The sequence below is a fragment of the Sus scrofa genome, chromosome 15, assembly GCF_054392235.1.
Source record: "Sus scrofa isolate SSC_HxYL_T2T_F1_AM1 chromosome 15, Sscrofa_HxYL_maternal_Yorkshire_Landrace_v2.0, whole genome shotgun sequence".
NCBI classification, from domain to species: Eukaryota; Metazoa; Chordata; class Mammalia; order Artiodactyla; family Suidae; genus Sus; species Sus scrofa.
In genome coordinates, this window is record NC_139397.1 from 71,621,604 (window position 1) to 71,639,473 (window position 17,870).

At 51.7% G+C, this 17,870-nt stretch overlaps 2 protein-coding genes across 9 annotated transcripts in view; one reads left to right on the forward strand and one right to left on the reverse strand.

Annotated features, from left to right (window-relative positions):
- The window catches only part of ARHGEF4 (Rho guanine nucleotide exchange factor 4), a 259,221-nt gene extending 250,447 nt beyond the window's left edge, over positions 1 to 8,774 (forward strand). For all 5 annotated transcript variants that reach the window (XM_085000213.1, XM_085000214.1, XM_021075744.2 and 2 more), the window contains 8 exons: positions 186 to 362; positions 448 to 627; positions 1,992 to 2,224; positions 2,575 to 2,704; positions 5,067 to 5,198; positions 6,032 to 6,275; positions 6,949 to 7,026; positions 7,572 to 8,774. In XM_085000213.1, the coding sequence (XP_084856339.1) occupies positions 186 to 362; positions 448 to 627; positions 1,992 to 2,224; positions 2,575 to 2,704; positions 5,067 to 5,198; positions 6,032 to 6,275; positions 6,949 to 7,026; positions 7,572 to 7,723 (1,326 nt within the window). In that variant the 3' untranslated portion in view covers positions 7,724 to 8,774. The remainder of the gene's footprint in view (positions 1 to 185; positions 363 to 447; positions 628 to 1,991; positions 2,225 to 2,574; positions 2,705 to 5,066; positions 5,199 to 6,031; positions 6,276 to 6,948; positions 7,027 to 7,571) is intronic.
- Positions 8,775 to 9,324: 550 nt separating this feature from the next.
- The window catches only part of FAM168B (family with sequence similarity 168 member B), a 44,100-nt gene continuing 35,554 nt past the window's right edge, over positions 9,325 to 17,870 (reverse strand). For all 4 annotated transcript variants that reach the window (XM_021075751.2, XM_021075749.2, XM_085000220.1 and 1 more), the window contains 4 exons: positions 16,322 to 16,464; positions 16,041 to 16,218; positions 14,199 to 14,324; positions 9,325 to 13,776 (listed from right to left, as the gene is read on the reverse strand). In XM_021075751.2, coding sequence (XP_020931410.1) covers positions 14,212 to 14,324; positions 16,041 to 16,218; positions 16,322 to 16,464 — 434 coding nt within the window. In that variant the 3' untranslated portion in view covers positions 9,325 to 13,776; positions 14,199 to 14,211. The remainder of the gene's footprint in view (positions 13,777 to 14,198; positions 14,325 to 16,040; positions 16,219 to 16,321; positions 16,465 to 17,870) is intronic.

Here is a 17,870-nt window from a genome sequence, read left to right on the forward strand (position 1 = left end):
AGCAGAATGTAAGGGAGAGGACAAGGATGGTTAGCCGGGTACCTTAGGGCCTGCCATTCCCTGTCCCTGTGGGTATTGTGCGGGTGGTGGGGGAGCTGCTCCTCTGGTCTTATGGGTCTTCCGAGCCTCGGTAGGAGGCAAGGCGCTGACCGCCAAGAGATGCTGACCTGACTCGTTGCCTGCAGCTGCGGGTGAATCAGGACGAGCCAGCAGACGATGAGACGCTGGGGACCGGGCACGGTGGGGCTGGGGATGGTGGAGCCGAAGCTCAGAGCAGCAAGGACCAGATGCGGACCAACGTCATCAACGAGATCCTCAGCACAGAGCGGGACTACATCAAGCACCTGCGTGACATCTGCGAGGTGAGGCTCCTGGGCGGGCGGCCGGGGCTGGAGGCTGGGGGCCGGGCGGGGACCTGGCTGGAGGCCTGACCGCCCGCGCCCCCAGGGCTACATCAGGCAGTGTCGCAAGCGCGCGGACATGTTCAGCGAGGAACAGCTGCGCACCATCTTTGGGAACATCGAGGACATCTACCGGTGCCAGAAGGCCTTCGTGAAGGCTCTGGAGCAGAAGTTCAACCGGGAACGGCCTCACCTGAGCGAGCTGGGCGCCTGCTTCCTGGAGCACGTGAGTGTGCCCGCACTTGGGCCCTGGCCTTGAAGCCCTCTCCGCTCTGCAGCCCCCAGCCCCGCCTATGTCTGCTGGGGGCTCCGCCTTCCTCTGGCATCCCTGGCCCCACCTGCCTACCTAGTCAACAACTATTCCAGACGTGTCTCTGCTTCTGGGGGTCAGGGGTAGGTGAGATGAGTAAACCAAACTTGAGGAGGATCCTTGCAGCAGAAGGGCCTGGGCTTTGGCCCTGGAAGGATTTGCGTGGGTCAGAGGTGGGCCCCTTGCTAAGCATCCTAAAGGCTGTTCACATCACATTCCGGGGTTTCTCCCACATGAACACACTGGAATTTAGGTTGAATTAGTGCTTCTTTTCACTATGAGTGACAGCTGACATTTAGTCAGATCATCGGATTGATCTGGGTGAGAAGGATTCCTCCTGGCTTTGCCTGATAGGGGAAGCACTTGTTTTCTCCCTCTTCTCAACCTGGGGTTGAGAAGACCATGCCTAGCCCAGCCCACCCGGGAGAACCCGGGCTCCTATTAGCCATGGGTGGTTAGGGAGGCCCTTCCGCCTCTCTCCAGTGGCAGGAGGAGAGCTGATGAGGGAGACCTTGAACTGCCCAGGAGCAGGTGGCAAGTCTGGGCATCTGAATGAGTGTGGGATTTGGGTCGTTATTCAGCAGGCAGAGTTGTGATGGGGGAATGGGAACTAGGGCAGGTCTGTCTGTAACGGGCATGTTATCAACATTCCCAAGTGTGGCCATCACAGCAGCCTGCTAGCGAGCCGGCAGCTGCTCTTCCTTTCCCACCTAAGTCCACAAGGTCTTCAGTCATTGCATGGCAGACCTGGTCTCCCTCTGGCTCCAGGTAGATGAAAGTTACACAGAGAAACAGGCACATAAGTCTCCCAAACGACACATGCAGTGTGGATATATCTGTGTCTTGCGGTGTTGAATGAAATTGACAGGGGCTGTCCTTCCAATTTGAAGCCAGAGCTTTGTGAGAAAGAAGCAAGACACTGGGATGAGGAGGAAAAAGGCCCCGGAGGCACAGCCATTGGCCGTGGCACCCATTTGATTTCTCTTAACCTCTCTCTCCTTTTTGGCCTTGGTATCGCTTATTAGCATCATTGATTTCATGCAAAAGACTGGCATAGAGTCAAAATATCTGCTGGGGGCCCTGTGGAGAAAGCCAGGTGGCGATGGGCACACACGTGCCTGAGTTTTTTGGGGTCTTTCCTTGAGTATGATTCTGCATAGCTTGTACCCAAAGTAGGCAGACAGAGCCTGGGCCCCATAACCTCCTGTCCACCCCCTTCCCCACACTGCCCATGGCCGGGGGGAGCAGGAGAGTTGTCCTCACTTCAGCTGTGCCCACAGCAAGCGGACTTCCAGATCTACTCAGAGTACTGCAACAACCACCCCAACGCCTGCGTGGAGCTCTCCCGCCTCGCCAAGCTTAGCAAGTATGTGTACTTCTTTGAGGCCTGCCGGCTGCTACAGAAGATGATTGACATCTCCCTGGACGGCTTCCTGCTGACCCCGGTGCAGAAGATCTGCAAGTACCCGCTGCAGCTGGCTGAGCTGCTCAAGTACACACACCCCCAGCACAGGTAGGAGGGTGCTGGGATCAGGAGGGCAGCCCCGGGCTTTCCAGGCCCTAGGTCAGCCAGTCTGTTGAGGCCTATAGTGGGCTGGGCACTGCCTTGGGCACTAGGGTGACAGCACAGACTAAAACATGCAACAGTCCCAGCCCTCTCATGAGTTGTCCTTGCAGGAGGGGAGAGGGCATGAATAGGATGTTAAGTTCTGATCTGTGATGCTGCGCTTACAGAGAAGGGGGGGGGCACATGGAGTGGGGGGTTAGTGGAGAAATGACCCAGAGGTTAGCATTGCCACAGCGGCTCCCAGCCCTTCTCTGCTCTTCATCTTGAAGCCCTCTTCCATCTTGGGTCCACCCCAGGGATTTCAAGGACGTGGAAGCTGCCTTACATGCCATGAAGAATGTGGCCCAACTCATCAATGAACGGAAACGGAGGCTCGAAAACATCGACAAGATCGCTCAGTGGCAGAGTTCCATAGAGGACTGGGAGGTGAGGGTCTGACATCCCAGAGAGTGCCTCTGGGCTCAGCCCTAGCTTTAACACCCTGAGAAAGCCAGGGGGGAGCCAAGCTGGGAGCCATGCTCCAGGGAGGCACACAACAAACAGGAGCTGGGGCAGAGAGCTGGTCCTTGGCTGGACTAGCCTCAGGCCTTGAGCACTACTCCCAGAGCAGGCTTGCTGGTCTCCTTCCTGCTGAAGAGCTCAAGACACGTGTGAAGTGCCCCATGCTCCTCCCAGGGTGCAGCCAGCCAGCCTCTGAAGCCAGACTGGTTCCCCAAGTTTGAGTTAACTATTGGGGCTCCCCACAGAAGGGTTAGGTTTGCCACAGCATGACCAGAAATGGATTGTTACCGGTCGGGGCCTCCTGGTTCCATTTTCCGGGCCTGCACAATCCCCTTGTTGTGGGTCAGTCTCCCCTTCTCAGGTACCACGGAGGCCTGAACTAATGGCGACCCTCCTGTCCTGTTCTCTCCACCCCCACCCACCAGCCATAAAAACCTATGAAAATAGGAGTTACTATCTTGGCTCAGCAGAAGCAAATCTGCAGGTTCAATCCCTGGCCTTGCTCAGTGGGTTAAGGATCTGGTGTTGCCATGAGATGTGGTGTAGGTCACAGACATGGCTCGGATCCCATGTTGCTGTGGCTGTGGTGTAGGCCAGCAGCAACAGCTCCAACTAGACCTCTAGCCTGGGAACCTCCATATGCCACAGGTACAGCCCTCAAAAAAAAAGAAAAACTATGAAAATAGAGATTTCTGGGCCCCACCCTAGATATATGGAATTAGAATCCCAGGGAGTGGGGCTGTTATAAGTTTTGTTTAGATTGTGTGAGTTTTGTTTTCCTGATGGTTGGTTCTGAGGCCCAGCCCTAAGGACCTCCACAAACTTATCCCAAACTGAACAGCTGCCAACAATGCCTGGCTGTGGTTTGCCTTTTCCTGGAGGAACCAGAAGCAGTAGGGCTTCTTCTGAAAGTATGACATCTGACAATGGGACTTCAGCAACTGGGTACACTGAGCTGGAGAAGACTCCCTGCCCCTTAACTCTTTGTAATAAAAAGACCCACCTCAGAGTTCCTGTCATGGCTCAGTGGTAACAAACCCAACTAGTATCCATGAGGATTGGGGTTCGATCCCTGGCCTCTCAGTGGGTTAAGAATCTGGCATTACCATGAGCTGTGGTATAGGCTGCAGATGCGGCTCAGATCCCACGTTGCTGTGGCTGTAGTGTAGGCCAGCAGCTGTAGCTCCGATTAGACCCCTAGCCTGGGAATTTCCATATGCCACAGGTGCAGCCCTAGAAAGATAAAAAAAAATTTTAAAAAGACCAGCCTCGAAGGTTACCTCCAGCCAACCAGGTCTAATTATTCTCTAGAGCACCACTGACCAATTAAAGTACCAAGTGAGCCACACAGGAAAATTTTACATGTGCCAGTAGCCATCTTTAAAATACAAGAAAGGGGAGTTCCTTTAGTGGCACAGTGGAAACAAATTAGACTGATATCTAATGAGGATGTGGGTATGATCCCTGGCCTTGCTTAGTGGGTTGGGGATCTGGTGTTGCCCTGAGCTGTGGTGTAGGTCAAAGACACAGCTCAGATCCTGCCTTACTGTGGCTGTGGTATAGGCCAGCAGTTGTAGCTCCAATTTGACCCCTACCCTGAGAACTTCCATATGCCACGAGTGTGGCCCTAAAAAACAAAAACAAAAACAAAAAAAAGAAGAAGAAGAAAGAAAGAAAGGAGTTTCCTCATGGCCTAGCAGGTTAAGGAAGTATCCTCCAGTGTTGTCACTGCTGTGGCTCTGGATCCCTGGCCTGGGAACCTCTGCATGCTGCATGCACAGCCAAAAAACAAAAACAAAAAAAAATGAAAAAAAGAAATAGGTGAAACTTAACTTTAATGATGTTTTATTTAACTCAATATATCCAAAATATTTTAGCATGTAAGCAATGGATAAAATATCATTGGTAAAATAGTCACATTCTTTATTTCATACTAAGTGTTCAAAGTTGGTATATCATTCCTTTACTTAGGTGACACCTTCGACAGAGATTAGCCACATTGCAATCCCTGGCTGCCATGGGACCCTGTTTAGCAGAGACAACAAACTTGTAGGTCAAACCACCTTTTTACTTGCTCCCCTACCTTGGGCTTCACAAGCAACCCTTTCCTCTATGGCCGGCTGCTTGCTACAGACTCTGGCCAGGTGGAGGCCACAGGCAGGCAGGGCCAGTGGGGACCCCAGCCAGCCAGCTAGCAATGGAGGCAGGATGCAGAGCTCAGCAGAGGGGGCTGCTCTAAGCCCCAGGATGGGGGCTACCAGTTCACGGCTCTCCTTGGGTCCCTCAGGGGGAAGATCTCCTGGTCAGGAGCTCGGAACTCATCCACTCGGGGGAGCTGACTCGTGTCACACAGCCACAAGCCAAGAGCCAGCAGAGGATGTTTTTTCTCTTTGACCACCAGCTCATCTACTGTAAGAAGGTACCAGAGTCGATCTTTCCTGCTGGACGAGTCTGTTCAGAGCAGAAATGAAGGAGGGAGGCCAAGAGCTGGGCACAGCTGCCCAGAGAAAATGGGCCACCCATAGGCGATTCCTCCCTCCCCATGCCCCCACCCCAGTACCGCAGCCCCTTAGGGCCAGTGGTCAGGCCCCCTGGTCAGGCCCTTAGGGCCGGTGGGGTGGGTGGCCAACAGAGTGAGCTTATTGGCCCAGGACCACAGGGTGGCTCTCACATTCTGACCAGTGCTGCTGACCATCCTTCCTGACCAGTCCCTGCCTGCTCCTCAAGCCAGCTCTTTCCCCCCTGCAAACCTCAGCTCCCTCTCCTTAGCATGGGGATTCTCCCTCCAGCTGCCTTCAGGCCTCCCCTTAGCTGCTGGCTTCTACTCCCCTTTCAAAACCTGGCCCAAGTGGCCCTGGCCTGGCAGCCCTCCTGAGCGCTGGCTCTGAGCCCAGCCCTGGTGGACTGATGCTCTCTTCTGCTGCACAGTGCGGGCCCTGGCCTGCTGTCTGTTCCCGTGGCCACCTTTCCATGAGACTGTGGGTGTTTAGAGACCCCCCGAGGCCAGCCAGTAGCTGTTCATTGATGGCTTCTCCGCCATGGGTTCAACACGTGGTCGTGGGCCTTGCACGGCTCCCTCTTCCTCCTGAGATCACCTTCTGCTGGGGAGGTGGGTATGCAGACCAGCGGCCCTTCCAGTCACAGGGCAGACAGTGAGGCAGGGCCTTGGACCCTTGGAAGTGGTCAGAAGAATGGGTCAGGCTGAGGGGCCAGGCAAGCAGGTGGGCCAGGGGCTCATGGTGTCTCCGGCAGGACCTTCTCCGCCGGGACGTGCTCTACTACAAGGGCCGAGTGGACATGGATGGCCTGGAGGTGGTAGACCTGGAGGATGGGAAGGACAGAGAGCTCCACGTGAGCATCAGGAATGCCTTCCGGCTGCGCTGCAGCCCCACTGGGGAGAGCCACCTGCTGTGCGCCAAGAAGCCAGAGCAGAAGCAGCGCTGGCTCAAGGCCTTCGCCAGGGAGCGGGAGCAGGTGCGGCTGGACCAGGAGACAGGTGCGAGATCCCACCCGGCCTTGCTCTGCCACCATGAGGCCCCGCCCAGCCTTCTTTGCCTCCCAATGCAGAAAAGTCAGCATGACCTTGAGGCTGTGAAAGGCAACTCTCACCCCTGGAGGGCCCCCAGAGTTGAGGCTCCAGGACACATCTTGGTTTTGGCCTCAGGCATGGGTCTGCTGGCCTGCCAGGGGGTCTCTTCCACCACATACACTCAGCTGGAGGGGGCGGTGGGTACCAGAAGCCTTCCCCACCCTCCACGAGCAGGGTGCTTCCCCACTACATTCTCCTCCTGACCTTGGGCCCCTGGCCATCACATTGGGCAGGGGCCGGGTCGGTTCTTGATCTGGGGAAGAGCCTTCCCTACTGTGGAGAGAAAGGATGCTAGCCAGCAGACAGTCTGTGGTCAGGTTGGGGTGAGCGATGGGGTAGTGTGAGGAGTCCCCCGGGAAGAGCACCAGAGCACCCCCTTGGAGAGTCTCCTCTGCCTGGGCCGCCAAGGAGGCTGGTGGGGCAGGATGCTGAGTCCCCGTGGTATATTGGGACCCCAAGTGCTGATGGTGGTGCAGGGTACAGAGACTGTGCTGGTGCCAGGGCAGGGGAGGAGGGGAGGTGAGAGGGCAGCTGGGATCTCTCAGGGAATTGAGGGTCTCATTTGCGGCCCCCTGTCTAGGCTTCTCCATCACCCAGCTGCAGAGGAAGCAGGCCATGCTGAATGCCAGCAAGCAGCAGGCCATCGGGAAGCCCAAAGGTAAGCAGTGGTGGTCCTACCTCCACCCATGGCAGCCTGGCCCCCACCACAATCAAACTGTTTTCTGAGCCCCCCACCCCACCAGAAGCAGAGCTAGCACCTGGGTCCTCGGAGGTACCCGTTGCCCTTTGCAGTGTGTGTTCCCAAAGGTTGGTGGTAAGGGACCAGTGGTGAGGAAGGCTGCCTAGGTACACAGTTGAGTTCCTGCCCCCATCCCCTGAGGCCCCCCAGAGCAGCAGCATCAGTGCCAGCGCTCACTTTCACAGGCAGGACTGCTTCCTGGCAGTTGTCCTCACCACCTCCTGGCAAGGAGCTGACAACCCATTCCTACAGGGACGTTAAATGCTGCCATCACAAGAGCAGGCCCAGGCCACCTGGCTATCACCCCCAGCAGGCTATGGAGGATGGCCCAGGCCCTTGGGTGTGGTCAACCCCAGGACGAGCAAGGGTGGGTGTCAGGCAGCCTGTTCCACCCGCAGGGGCGGCTGCCACTCTGCCCACCTGCTGCTACACACCTCTGACCCCAGCTCTCCTCCCCTGCCCAGCCCTCGGCCGGCCCTACTACCTTACGCGCCAGAAGCACCCGGCCCTGCCCACCAGCCTGCCCCAGCAGCAGGTCTTGGTGCTGGCCGAGCCCAAGCGGAAGCCGTCCACCTTCTGGCACAGCATCAGCCGGCTGGCGCCCTTCCGCAAGTGAGCCCACGCACCCGGCCCCATGGCACCATCTGGATCTGCGCTGCCGGCAGCGTCCAGCTTCTCCATGAGGCTCACCACACCCAGGCCTCCTCTGCCTGTTGTGCAAACTGGAAGTTAGTGGGGCTGAGCATGGGAGGTGCTCAGTGCCCCCATTCTCGGTTTCTTCCCTGCCACTGGGGCACTGAAGACACCTGCCGGCTGGAGAGGCAGGCCCCCAGCACGTGAACCTCCCACCACTCTCCAGGCCTGTGCAGGGGGGACCCCTGGAAGCCACAGCTCAGGACCCCCCACCAAGCCAGTGCGTGAGAATGGCTGCTTTGGACCCTCTTTGGACATTTAATCATCCCTCCTGCTCCCATTTCCTCTGGGCAGGAGACCGTCTCTGCCTTCAGCCACCTGCAGAGCCAGGCGGTGTGCTCCTCTGCCCTCCAGTTCTCCTTGCAGGCCCCCAGCTGGTGGGCCAGGTAGCCCGCATCCCTGGGGCTAGGAACCGGGAGTTCTGTGCACAAAAACCTCTGGCCTAGAGCCTGCCCGTTTTTGCCTCCCAGTCCCTCTCTCGACACTTCTGGCTGCTGGACACCCTCTCTTCACCTGTGATTGTGTTTGTTTATAGTGGAAAGAAAACAAAACCATTGTCAGCTGAATACTTCTGTCAGAGCTTGTGACCAGTCCACCTGTAGCTGTGGGATGATTCCAGAACCTGGTTCCAGTTTTTTTGTTTGGATTTTGTTTTTCTAACAATGGAGAAAAAGAATTGTTAGTGACACAGACAGATTGCCTTACCCTAAGTGAGCGTGAGAAGCCATAAGGACTGAATTCTGCAGCCCAGCTTCAGGACAGACCCACTCAGAGGCTGGCGGGCACATGGGTTGGAAAGAAGCCCACATCCTGGGGTGGGGGGGAGGGCCGCCCATGAGTGCGGCTGGGGCCTGGCTCGGGGCGCAGAGCTGCCCTGTGGCCTACAGGAATTCAGCAGCATGTACAGTCACTTGCACTATACCGTCTCCAAGCCAGAAACCATTTAATTTCATAAAGAAACTTGTGAAAAATAACCTGGCGGCCAGCCCTTGTTTTCTGTTGGTGTCTGTGCATTTTTCTCCTCCCACACCCCTTTCTGTCCCAGGCCTTTCCTCATCCTTGGAAGGAGCCAGCAGCACCCAGTGGAGAATATAGTTGCAGACCAGGCCCCCAGGTGCTCTCTGGTGGAGGAAGGCTCAGTGCCTTCAGAGGCTCAGGGGAGCCGGGAGCTGTCTCAGAGCCTCCCTCCCCAGCTGCCCTCAGAGTGCATGGTTTAGCTGAAGTTACCAGCAAATGGGAGTTTGGGGGATAGGCAGTCCGTCACCTTTCTGGGTCTCAGCATCCTCCTTGGTATAATGGGGGAGAATGTGTCTTCCTCCCAGGAGGACCTGTGCCACAGGCCCAGAAAAGGAACAAGGGTGGCTTCCCTCCCCTTCCCCACCAATCACACACATTGCCAAGGTCACTGCAGTTCAGCCTGAAACCCCCAGATCTCCTAACTTGAGAGAACCTACACTATCTCCCATCCAACTCAAGCTGCCTGGAGACAAAACCCATAGGGAAAGAATCATGAAAACAACAATATGCAACACAAGTCAATCTTTATTGAAAACTGCAGTATTAATACATAACAATTCTTATTACAATAAACGTGCTTTTAAGAATTTTAAATCTGAGCTCATCTACTCATCAGATTGCATAAAAAATTAAAATAGTATGAATTTACACATAATGGAATTGGCTCAGGATGGATGTTCTACTCCTTTTTATTATTGATTGACACCTTAAGCTCAATGCAGAGGTGAGGGGTGCCTTTAACACTGGAAGACGATGCTGACTTAAGCTTTAAAAAAGTACCAAGAGAATGGCCTAAAAAAACAGTATTTAAAAATCATTAATTAAAAAAAAATAATAATAAGGAACCGTTTCCTAGTCAATAACAGTGGCTTCCCAGGGCCTCTCTTGAGTGGCTGTCATTGCAACTGCTCCAGGGACACAGAAGAGCTGCCTCAGACCCAGCCCAGCTATTCTGTGGACCCTGGTCTGCCCAAGGACCCATAGGAGACTCCAACAGGGCTGAGGCAGCCCAGATAAGACGCTCGTCGTCTCCAACACACCCATCCTGGAAGCAGAGCCATCTCCTGAAGCTCCCGACAGGTTCCCCAGACAAAATGCTGGCCTTGGTCTTCCTGTCCCAGGTGGTGTTAGTCCTGGGGACTCAATAAGGTTCTGTTCTTCAAATTAATGGGGTGGGGAAAGAGACATCCTCTGAAACATTTTAAGAATAACTGCAACTTTCTACCTGGAAAGATCAGACCCTCCTATGCAGCATGTCATCTGCGGGCTCCTTTCAGAAAGCTCAGGTTGAGTAATAAAGAGCTCAGGAGAGAAAACATGCCAACATTTGAAGTGTGCTCTAGAGAAGGGCCACGTGAGCCGCCCTTCCTCTTTGCAGACCCCTCCTTAGAAAGCACCAAGAGAACGAGAAACTGTCTCCCACCTCAGGCCCCACACCCTTAAGCCTACCCTCACACCACCAGAGGGGGTCAGACTGGTGTCCTGTCCTGTCTGGGCAGTGCCCAGGCTGGCAAGAACTGGGGTGCCCAGCCATCAGCTACCAGATGGGGAGGTGGCGGCCGGACTGATCAGGGCAACACTGTTTCTAAATGCTTACACAGCACAGGTGAAGAAGTCTAGGTTTTCTTCTTAAAGTAGGCCCCAATACTGATGCAACCAGTGCCACCGATTAGCATGTCGCAGGCGCCTAAAATATCTATTTCCTCTTGCTTCTCAAGTGCCGATGCCAGCACTGGAGCGAGGCACTGCACACCCAGCCACGGAAGGGCAGGGTGGTACTGAGCAGGCATCCAGCCCAAGGCCCAGGACCGCCCTCGGCTCCTGTAAACACTACCTTTGCATAGCACTCGAGAAACAGTCACACTGGCAGGCCTAATGACCAAACCAACAAGAATGTTTGGAAAAGACTGAACACAAGAGACAAAAGGTTCTGGAAACGCCTCTGTGCCTGTTGCCACAATCAGCCCTAGCCCTGATGCTGGCCTCGCTTCTCAGAGGCAGCAGGCTGATGGGACCACCACGCATCACTAGAGGTTCAGTCAATCGGCCCAGATCTAAACAAGGTTTCTGTGAGCTGAGAAGCATACCTCCTAAACCTCAGGGCAGAGGCTGTGGAACAAAATTGTTTTCAAATATCCATGATGAAATCCATGTTTACAAGAATTAGTTCCTTCACTTGCCTGTCTCAACTTTTACAATAAATGCAATTCAGCTGAAACTCAAATTAGGAATGTCACATACAAAAAAATGCAAAATTTCTTTGAATGTTCTACTGTTGTGCTTAGAATATCAAATTATGCAACTTTATAAGAGAAGTTCTATTCCTTAATTTTACTGGAACTAAATGCTGCTAAAATTACAACATATGATAATTCTGTTACTTTTTGTTACGTCCAGATTCTTACCTGCTAGACAAGATCTACCTTTCATATTTGATAGGTGGATGCCCTGATAGTTTCAAAATTGAAGAGATTTCCACAGAGATGTATTCCATAATGCAAAAGCATTTGATGAAGTCTCCCATTCAACTTCACAAAAGGAAAGTAAGATTTTTAGAAATTATAGGGGAGAAAGTGTTTATAACGCTGATGTAAATGGGGAGAAAACGCAACCCACTCTTCTCTCTCTTGAAAACACCATTAATTCAGTGCTTGTGAAAATACTCACCCTATATGTGTGCCAGTCTCAGGCAAGTCTGAAGAAAGAGCCTATGTGACTTCTCCCATCTTCCTCCTGAATTCCAATGACTGCAACCCTTACAGGTAGGGGTGTGTGTGTGTGTGTGTCTGTGTGTGTGTGTCTGTGTGTGTGTGTGTCTGTGTGTGTGTGTGTGTGTGTGTTTGGGGCTTTTAAAAACCATATACTAAAATCATCTAATCTATTACACAAAACTGGGGAAACCAACTTCTCTGTTACTGGATCAGTTCAGCCCATTAGAACATATACAAACTGTCCACTACAGAGGTGGAACAAAGAGTTACCAACAAAGAGTTGTAGAAGTGGACACAAATGGTGTGTCTAGGGTAAATGGCTGTCACACACACAGAAACACACACAAGTTGGGTTAAGTGCTCTTGAAACAATTTAAAGTACTTATCAGTAAACACACTATGTTACAGACATTAGGAGTAAATCTTCTGTTTACAATGATCCATGCAAAAATATTCCTAAACTTCTTATAAAATAAAACGTGAAAAAGAAAATTATGAGGAGTACTTACTATAAAAAATAAGGTTACCAGAGGCTCAAAGGTCAGGGGTCCCATTCACCAGCCCAGGCTGAATGCCACACCAGTGCCAGAGCCCTAACCAGCTGCCAGAGCCGTAAGGAGAGTAAGGTCCCCTCCCCAACCAAGGCCCACAGCACTTGTAACAATGATGGGGTGAAGAAGGGGCACCCCAACAGACTGCTGAAAGGGAACAAACCCTTACCCCCCCGCCCCCTCTGACTGCATCTGAAGACACACACACACACACATCCATCGATACAAGTTGGGCACATTTAGGCAAAAAAATCCTCTTGGTTTCTTATGTACAATATTCAGATTCTAAACACAAAATCCTTTCTGTAATAAATCCTGGCGGGTAAATGCATTCTGATGCTGCCTGGCCCTTTGCTATCCACAGCTGCTCTGTGCTGAGTGTTCTCAGCCGCAAGAAGAGATGGGAGAAGAGGCTCACAGAGACAGGCACCAGCCCTCCCCACCTGCCCACACCCACCTCGAAGAGTCCCCTCCAGGTGGTCTCGGAGGAAAAGTCCCCATCAGGTGGAGAGACCTAAACACGGCCACAGCACTGCCTCTCTACAAGAAACAATCAATTTCAAATAAAGTTTGTTCCCTTTTAATAGTTCTTAAATATACAACTTTCTTCACAACACACAGCTGAAATCTTTGCCTTCCTTGTGGGAGGGAGAGCTGCAATGCCTACATAGTTTTCAGGTGACTCAAACATTTCTCTGGGGGCAAAAAAAAAAAAAAAAAAGAAAGAAAAGAAAAAAAAAAAGGAATGCTTTTCAGAGCTAAATAAAGGAGAGGCCAATACCTCCTCCAAGTCCAAGTGTGGCAGTTTCCCTTACACCTATCTTCCACCCCAGGGAAATAATTTAGTTCCACATAGGACCTTTCCAGTAATGACAGAGGAAACGTCATCTCTAAGAGATTTGTAATGAAGATTTAGACAGTAGAGAAAGTTGCTTTGCTGATACCTCAACCACCTCATGCCCCTAACTGTACTGGCCACCCTACTCCGAACTGTCCTGATGATCCCCACGGATGTCCACAGCACACTGACCCCAAGAGCCTACATGGAAAGAAAGCCATTAACTTGGCTGCACCGCACACAGAGGCGGGCCTCCCCACAACCTCCCCATCCCTGCAGCTCTCTCCCAGTTGGGTCAACACAAAAAGAATAGATGGCTGGAATCTCGAAGTCCATGGTTCCAACTGGCAACCCTCGTCAACCCCAAAAGGCTAAAGAATCATCCAAGAGATTTCAGATGTTCTATGAAGAAATTCACTGTTAACACTTATAACTTTAAGACTCTGCATACATTACAACAGTGCATTGGTGATACAAGTTGTAAAATACTCTCCATTCCTTTGGATTTTGCATATGATGGTTCTGCATCAGTCACTGCAGGTAGGTTGAGCAAGCTTTGTTTCTGTGTTTGTTTTTTAACATGCATTCAACTAGATATGATTCAGAATAGATTAATACTCCCTTTTTTATCATTACAGTTAGCTAAAAAATTGCCTGGCAGCCCACCAAACTGGATTTGCTTTAAGACCAACCCACAGAGTCAGTTGGAGACTAAGGGCGCTGGGCCCCATGGGCCAGCTGTAGTAGTGTTGAGCTAAGTGTCGAGAGCATTAAGAAGAAAAGTCCTGGTTGGAGGCCGAGGCCTGCAGCACCAGCTGTGGAACCTCCGTGGTGTGACTGCACAGCTCCATCCTCAAACCTGGCGGGCGGAGAGAAACACAGACACAGTCACACACAGCAACCCTGGCATGATTTCTCCAAAAAGGAGACCTTTCAACTGAAGGAGGAGGAAATCCACTAGGACAAGAAAAGGCAGCAGCAAGAACTGTGCCTGGTTCTCACGGAGCCCAAAGAGACTTCCCGGTACAACGGGAGACTTACTTCCTGCAGGAAGCAGGCAGGCGGGAGACCAGGGCACAGCCCAGGTAGGGGACAAGGTACCCAGGGCTGTTTCCTTCCTCCTGGCACTTTGTAGAGTCCCAGGAAGGACAAAAACGTAAACACTACACTGCCTTCAGCTCAACACTCAGGTACGGTTTTTCTCATCAGAGATTTCCCACTCTCCACTTTAACTGATGTACTTTAGTCAAGACCTGGCCCTGGTCTTCCCAAGTCACTTACATTTGCAGGGTGATCACCACTGAGGGGGCACGTAGCTGTACGTGGGCGTTCCTGGGGCCCGATATGTGGGCACGGTGACAGGGTGGGGGGCCACAGGAGTTGGGGAGTGGGCAGTCAGCAGAGTACCTGGAAGGAAGAGCACGTGTCTCAGAGGAGGGCAGCACCCCCCGCACCACCTGACAGGAGCACTCCGGCCAGACCCCGTTAGCAAGGAGGGAGGTGAACAAGAAGAGGGGAGGGCCCTGACCTATGGTGCTAGCAGACCCCTTGATTATATACGAGTCAAAGCTGTATTAACACGGTGAGCTCGTACTGATAATATGTTCTGCAGAAGCCTTGATGGCGCCCCCTCATACAAGCATACTGGATTATTCTGCAGATGAGATGATAAAAAATAAGAGTTTCTTCAGCCTTAAAAAAGAAGGAAATTTTTCATCTGCTACAACATGGATGAACCTTGAGGACGTGATGCTAAGTGAAACAGGCCAGTCACAAAAAGACACATACTGCCTCAGTGCACTTACATTAGGTCCCTAGAGCAGTTAAAAAAAATGACAGTGACAGAAAGGAGAATGGTGGTTGTCAGGGTCTGGGACATGGGAGAGGAGAGGTGTTTAATGGGCATAGAGCTTCAGTTCTGAAGATGGAAATGTCCTGGAGATGCGTTTCACAACAGTATCTTGACACCACTGACCTGTGTGCTGGGAATGGTTAAGGTGGTGATAAACAGCCGAAGGGGGGTGGGGAGGGAGGGAGATTCCTAACTACATGAGCTCCTGAGTACATTAGGCTAAGCGTGTTATTTCCCCTACAACTGCGGTAAACTCAGCAGCTACTTGTGTCTGCTTATAGACAAGTACCACCTCATATCTCACAGCCTTACCTGGCCTCCCTCCACACCCCCGCCTCCTACACCTGCCAGGGTCTGCCAGGACTTCCCTCCACGGGCCTCAAACACAGTTTCTATCTGTGCCAGACTCCTCTGCCTTCATGGGTTAAGTATAGGAAAACCAAATAAAACAGACACCCTGAGCAGAAACACACAATGCATCCTGAAACAGCCCTCTCTGACACATTTTCCTTACACTGAAGGTCTAGAAAAAAAAAAGAATGAACGGTATTTTTTTGTTTTAAAGTCCCAGCCAGAGGCAACCAACAGCGTCCCCACCAAAGACAACTCAGGCCAACAGGAGGTAACCTAACCCCTAGAGATTCAAATCAAGCCCTCAGGCGCTTTGTGGTTCCGTGGAGACAAGCTCATCCTAACCAGGGGTCTCTTCTAGATGCAGTTGATTTTTGTGACCTGGGGGGAAGCATTGGGAAATAAAGTCGATGTATTTCTACAAGCAGCTCTTATCTCTATGAACACAAGACCAGCTTCCCCAGATTCACGAAAACACCCCATTCAGCAACTTGGCCTACACCAAAGGGAAGGATCAAGAGGGCCAGCCCCCCAGATCACAAAGTACCCACTCTGTTCAAGCTTTACATGCTCACTATGGGGATCTGCTCACTCCTTGTCCCTACTGCCAAGTGGCTCAGCACCCCAACAAAGTGGCCCCATCAAATTCAGAGAGGGCTACCCAGTCAGTCTACACAGTAGGTACCTGCTTCATGGTTCGAAACCCCAAGCTCCAGTCTCGACTGGAAGGAAAAGGGAAGGGGAAGGAGGGGAGGTAAAGAAAAAGATAACAAGCTGGACCTTCCCCAAAGAATCAGACGTCCTTTGAGACCCATCAGGCCATGAAAAGTGAACACCAGGGTCAGAGCACCAGTGAGCTCTCTCTTCCCCAACCCCCACGATGGGGAAAGAGAGCAGGTACCCCAGGACAGAGGACTCACCTGCTGACATGGCCATAGTGGTCCCCGCCACCATGCCCATGGTGACCCCGTTGCCTCTAGGTGGAGGGATGGGAGCAGGGTACACCGTTGCCGGCATGCCATTGGGCTGCACCACCGTGGTGTGGTGGATGACGTGAGGGGGTGCTGCATACAGGGGCTGCGTGTAGTACGTGCCTTGCTGCAGGAAAGAAGAGAGACAAGTGTCACAGGGTCCCACGCCCAGGACATTAGAGCCCTGAGCGACCAACCCTGCCTGCAGGCACAGCACACCCCAGGCCTACCTGTGCATATGGGCTCTGCTGGGGGTAGGCACTTCGCACGGGGTACACAGCGGTCTGGTAGGGGTTTGGGGAGGAGGAGTATGGCGGCACTGCCCCGCTGGTGGGGGAACAGGACACTTTGTAAGGTGTGCCAGGGGTGTAACCTGAAACAAAGAAGCCCAAAGCCTTAATTCAAACCCACCTTCAGCCAGACACAGCAGAAGGACCATGTGTGCAGTGAGGGGCCCCACAGTGTTCCAGCCCCACAGCAGTCACAGCTGACACCTGCACTGAGATCTGCTTTCATTTCTTAGACTTTATGCTGCAAGTGCGTATGTGTGGTGCAAAATGGGGTGAGAGGGAACAGGGATGGGGTGACACCAAAGGAGAAAGTTCTACAGAGCATATACTCAGAGGAACAGGAAAGAAATACCTGTCCTGTTGGAATATAAATTAGTACGCCCTTCCTGGGGTACAATTTGGCATTAAAAATATGTATATATTTTAACCCCACCATTCTACTTCTATAAATTTGTTTTAAAGAAATAAGCATGGGCAGTTCCCATTGTAGCTCAGTGGTAATGGACCCGACTAGTATCCACCAGGACACAGGTTCAATCCCTGGCCTAGCTAGCTCAGACATTGAGGATCCGGCACTGCTGTGAGCAATGATGTGGGTCACAGATGAGGCTCAGATCCAGCATGGCTGTGGCTGGTGGCTACAGTTCTGATTTGACCCCTAGCCTGGGAACTTCTATATGCTACCGGCACAGCCCTTAAAAAGATGAAGAAAAAGAAAAAGAAAGAAGCATGGCACATGAAAAGATGCTCCACATAACTAGTTATCAGGGAAATGTAAATCAGAACCACAACGAGCTATCATCTCACACCTGTCAGAATGGCCATCATCAAAAAGAACACAAATAACAAATGTTGGCCAAGATGTGGAGAAAAGGGAACCCTTATACACTTTCGGTGAGAACGTAAATTGGTGCAGCCACTATGGAAAACAATAGGGAGGTTTCTCATAAAACTAAAAACAGAACTACCATATGACCTAGAAATTTTACTCCTGGGTATTTACCTGAAGATACATGCACCCCAAAGTTCAGAGGAGCAAAATTTACAACTGCCAAGATATGGAAGCAAACTAAGTGTCCACTGACAGAGGAATGGATAAAGACGATGTGGCAGATGTATATAAACATTACTCAGCCACCAAAAAAAGAAGGAAAATTTGCCATTTTGCAACATCAAGATGGACATGGAAGGTATTAATAAGTGAAATAAGTCAGAGAAACAAATAACTGATATCACTTACAGGTGCAATCTAAAAAAATGTAACAAACTAGTGAATTTAACAACAACAACAAACAAAAAGCAGATTCACAGATACAGAGAACAAACAAGTGGTTTCAAGTGGGAAGAGGCCGTGTAGGGGTAGGGGACTCAGAGGTACAAACTAACAGGTATAATATAAACTATAAGGAGATACCATACAACACAGGGGATAGAGACAGTATTTTATAGTAACTATAAACGAGTATAACCTTTAAAAGTGATGAATCAC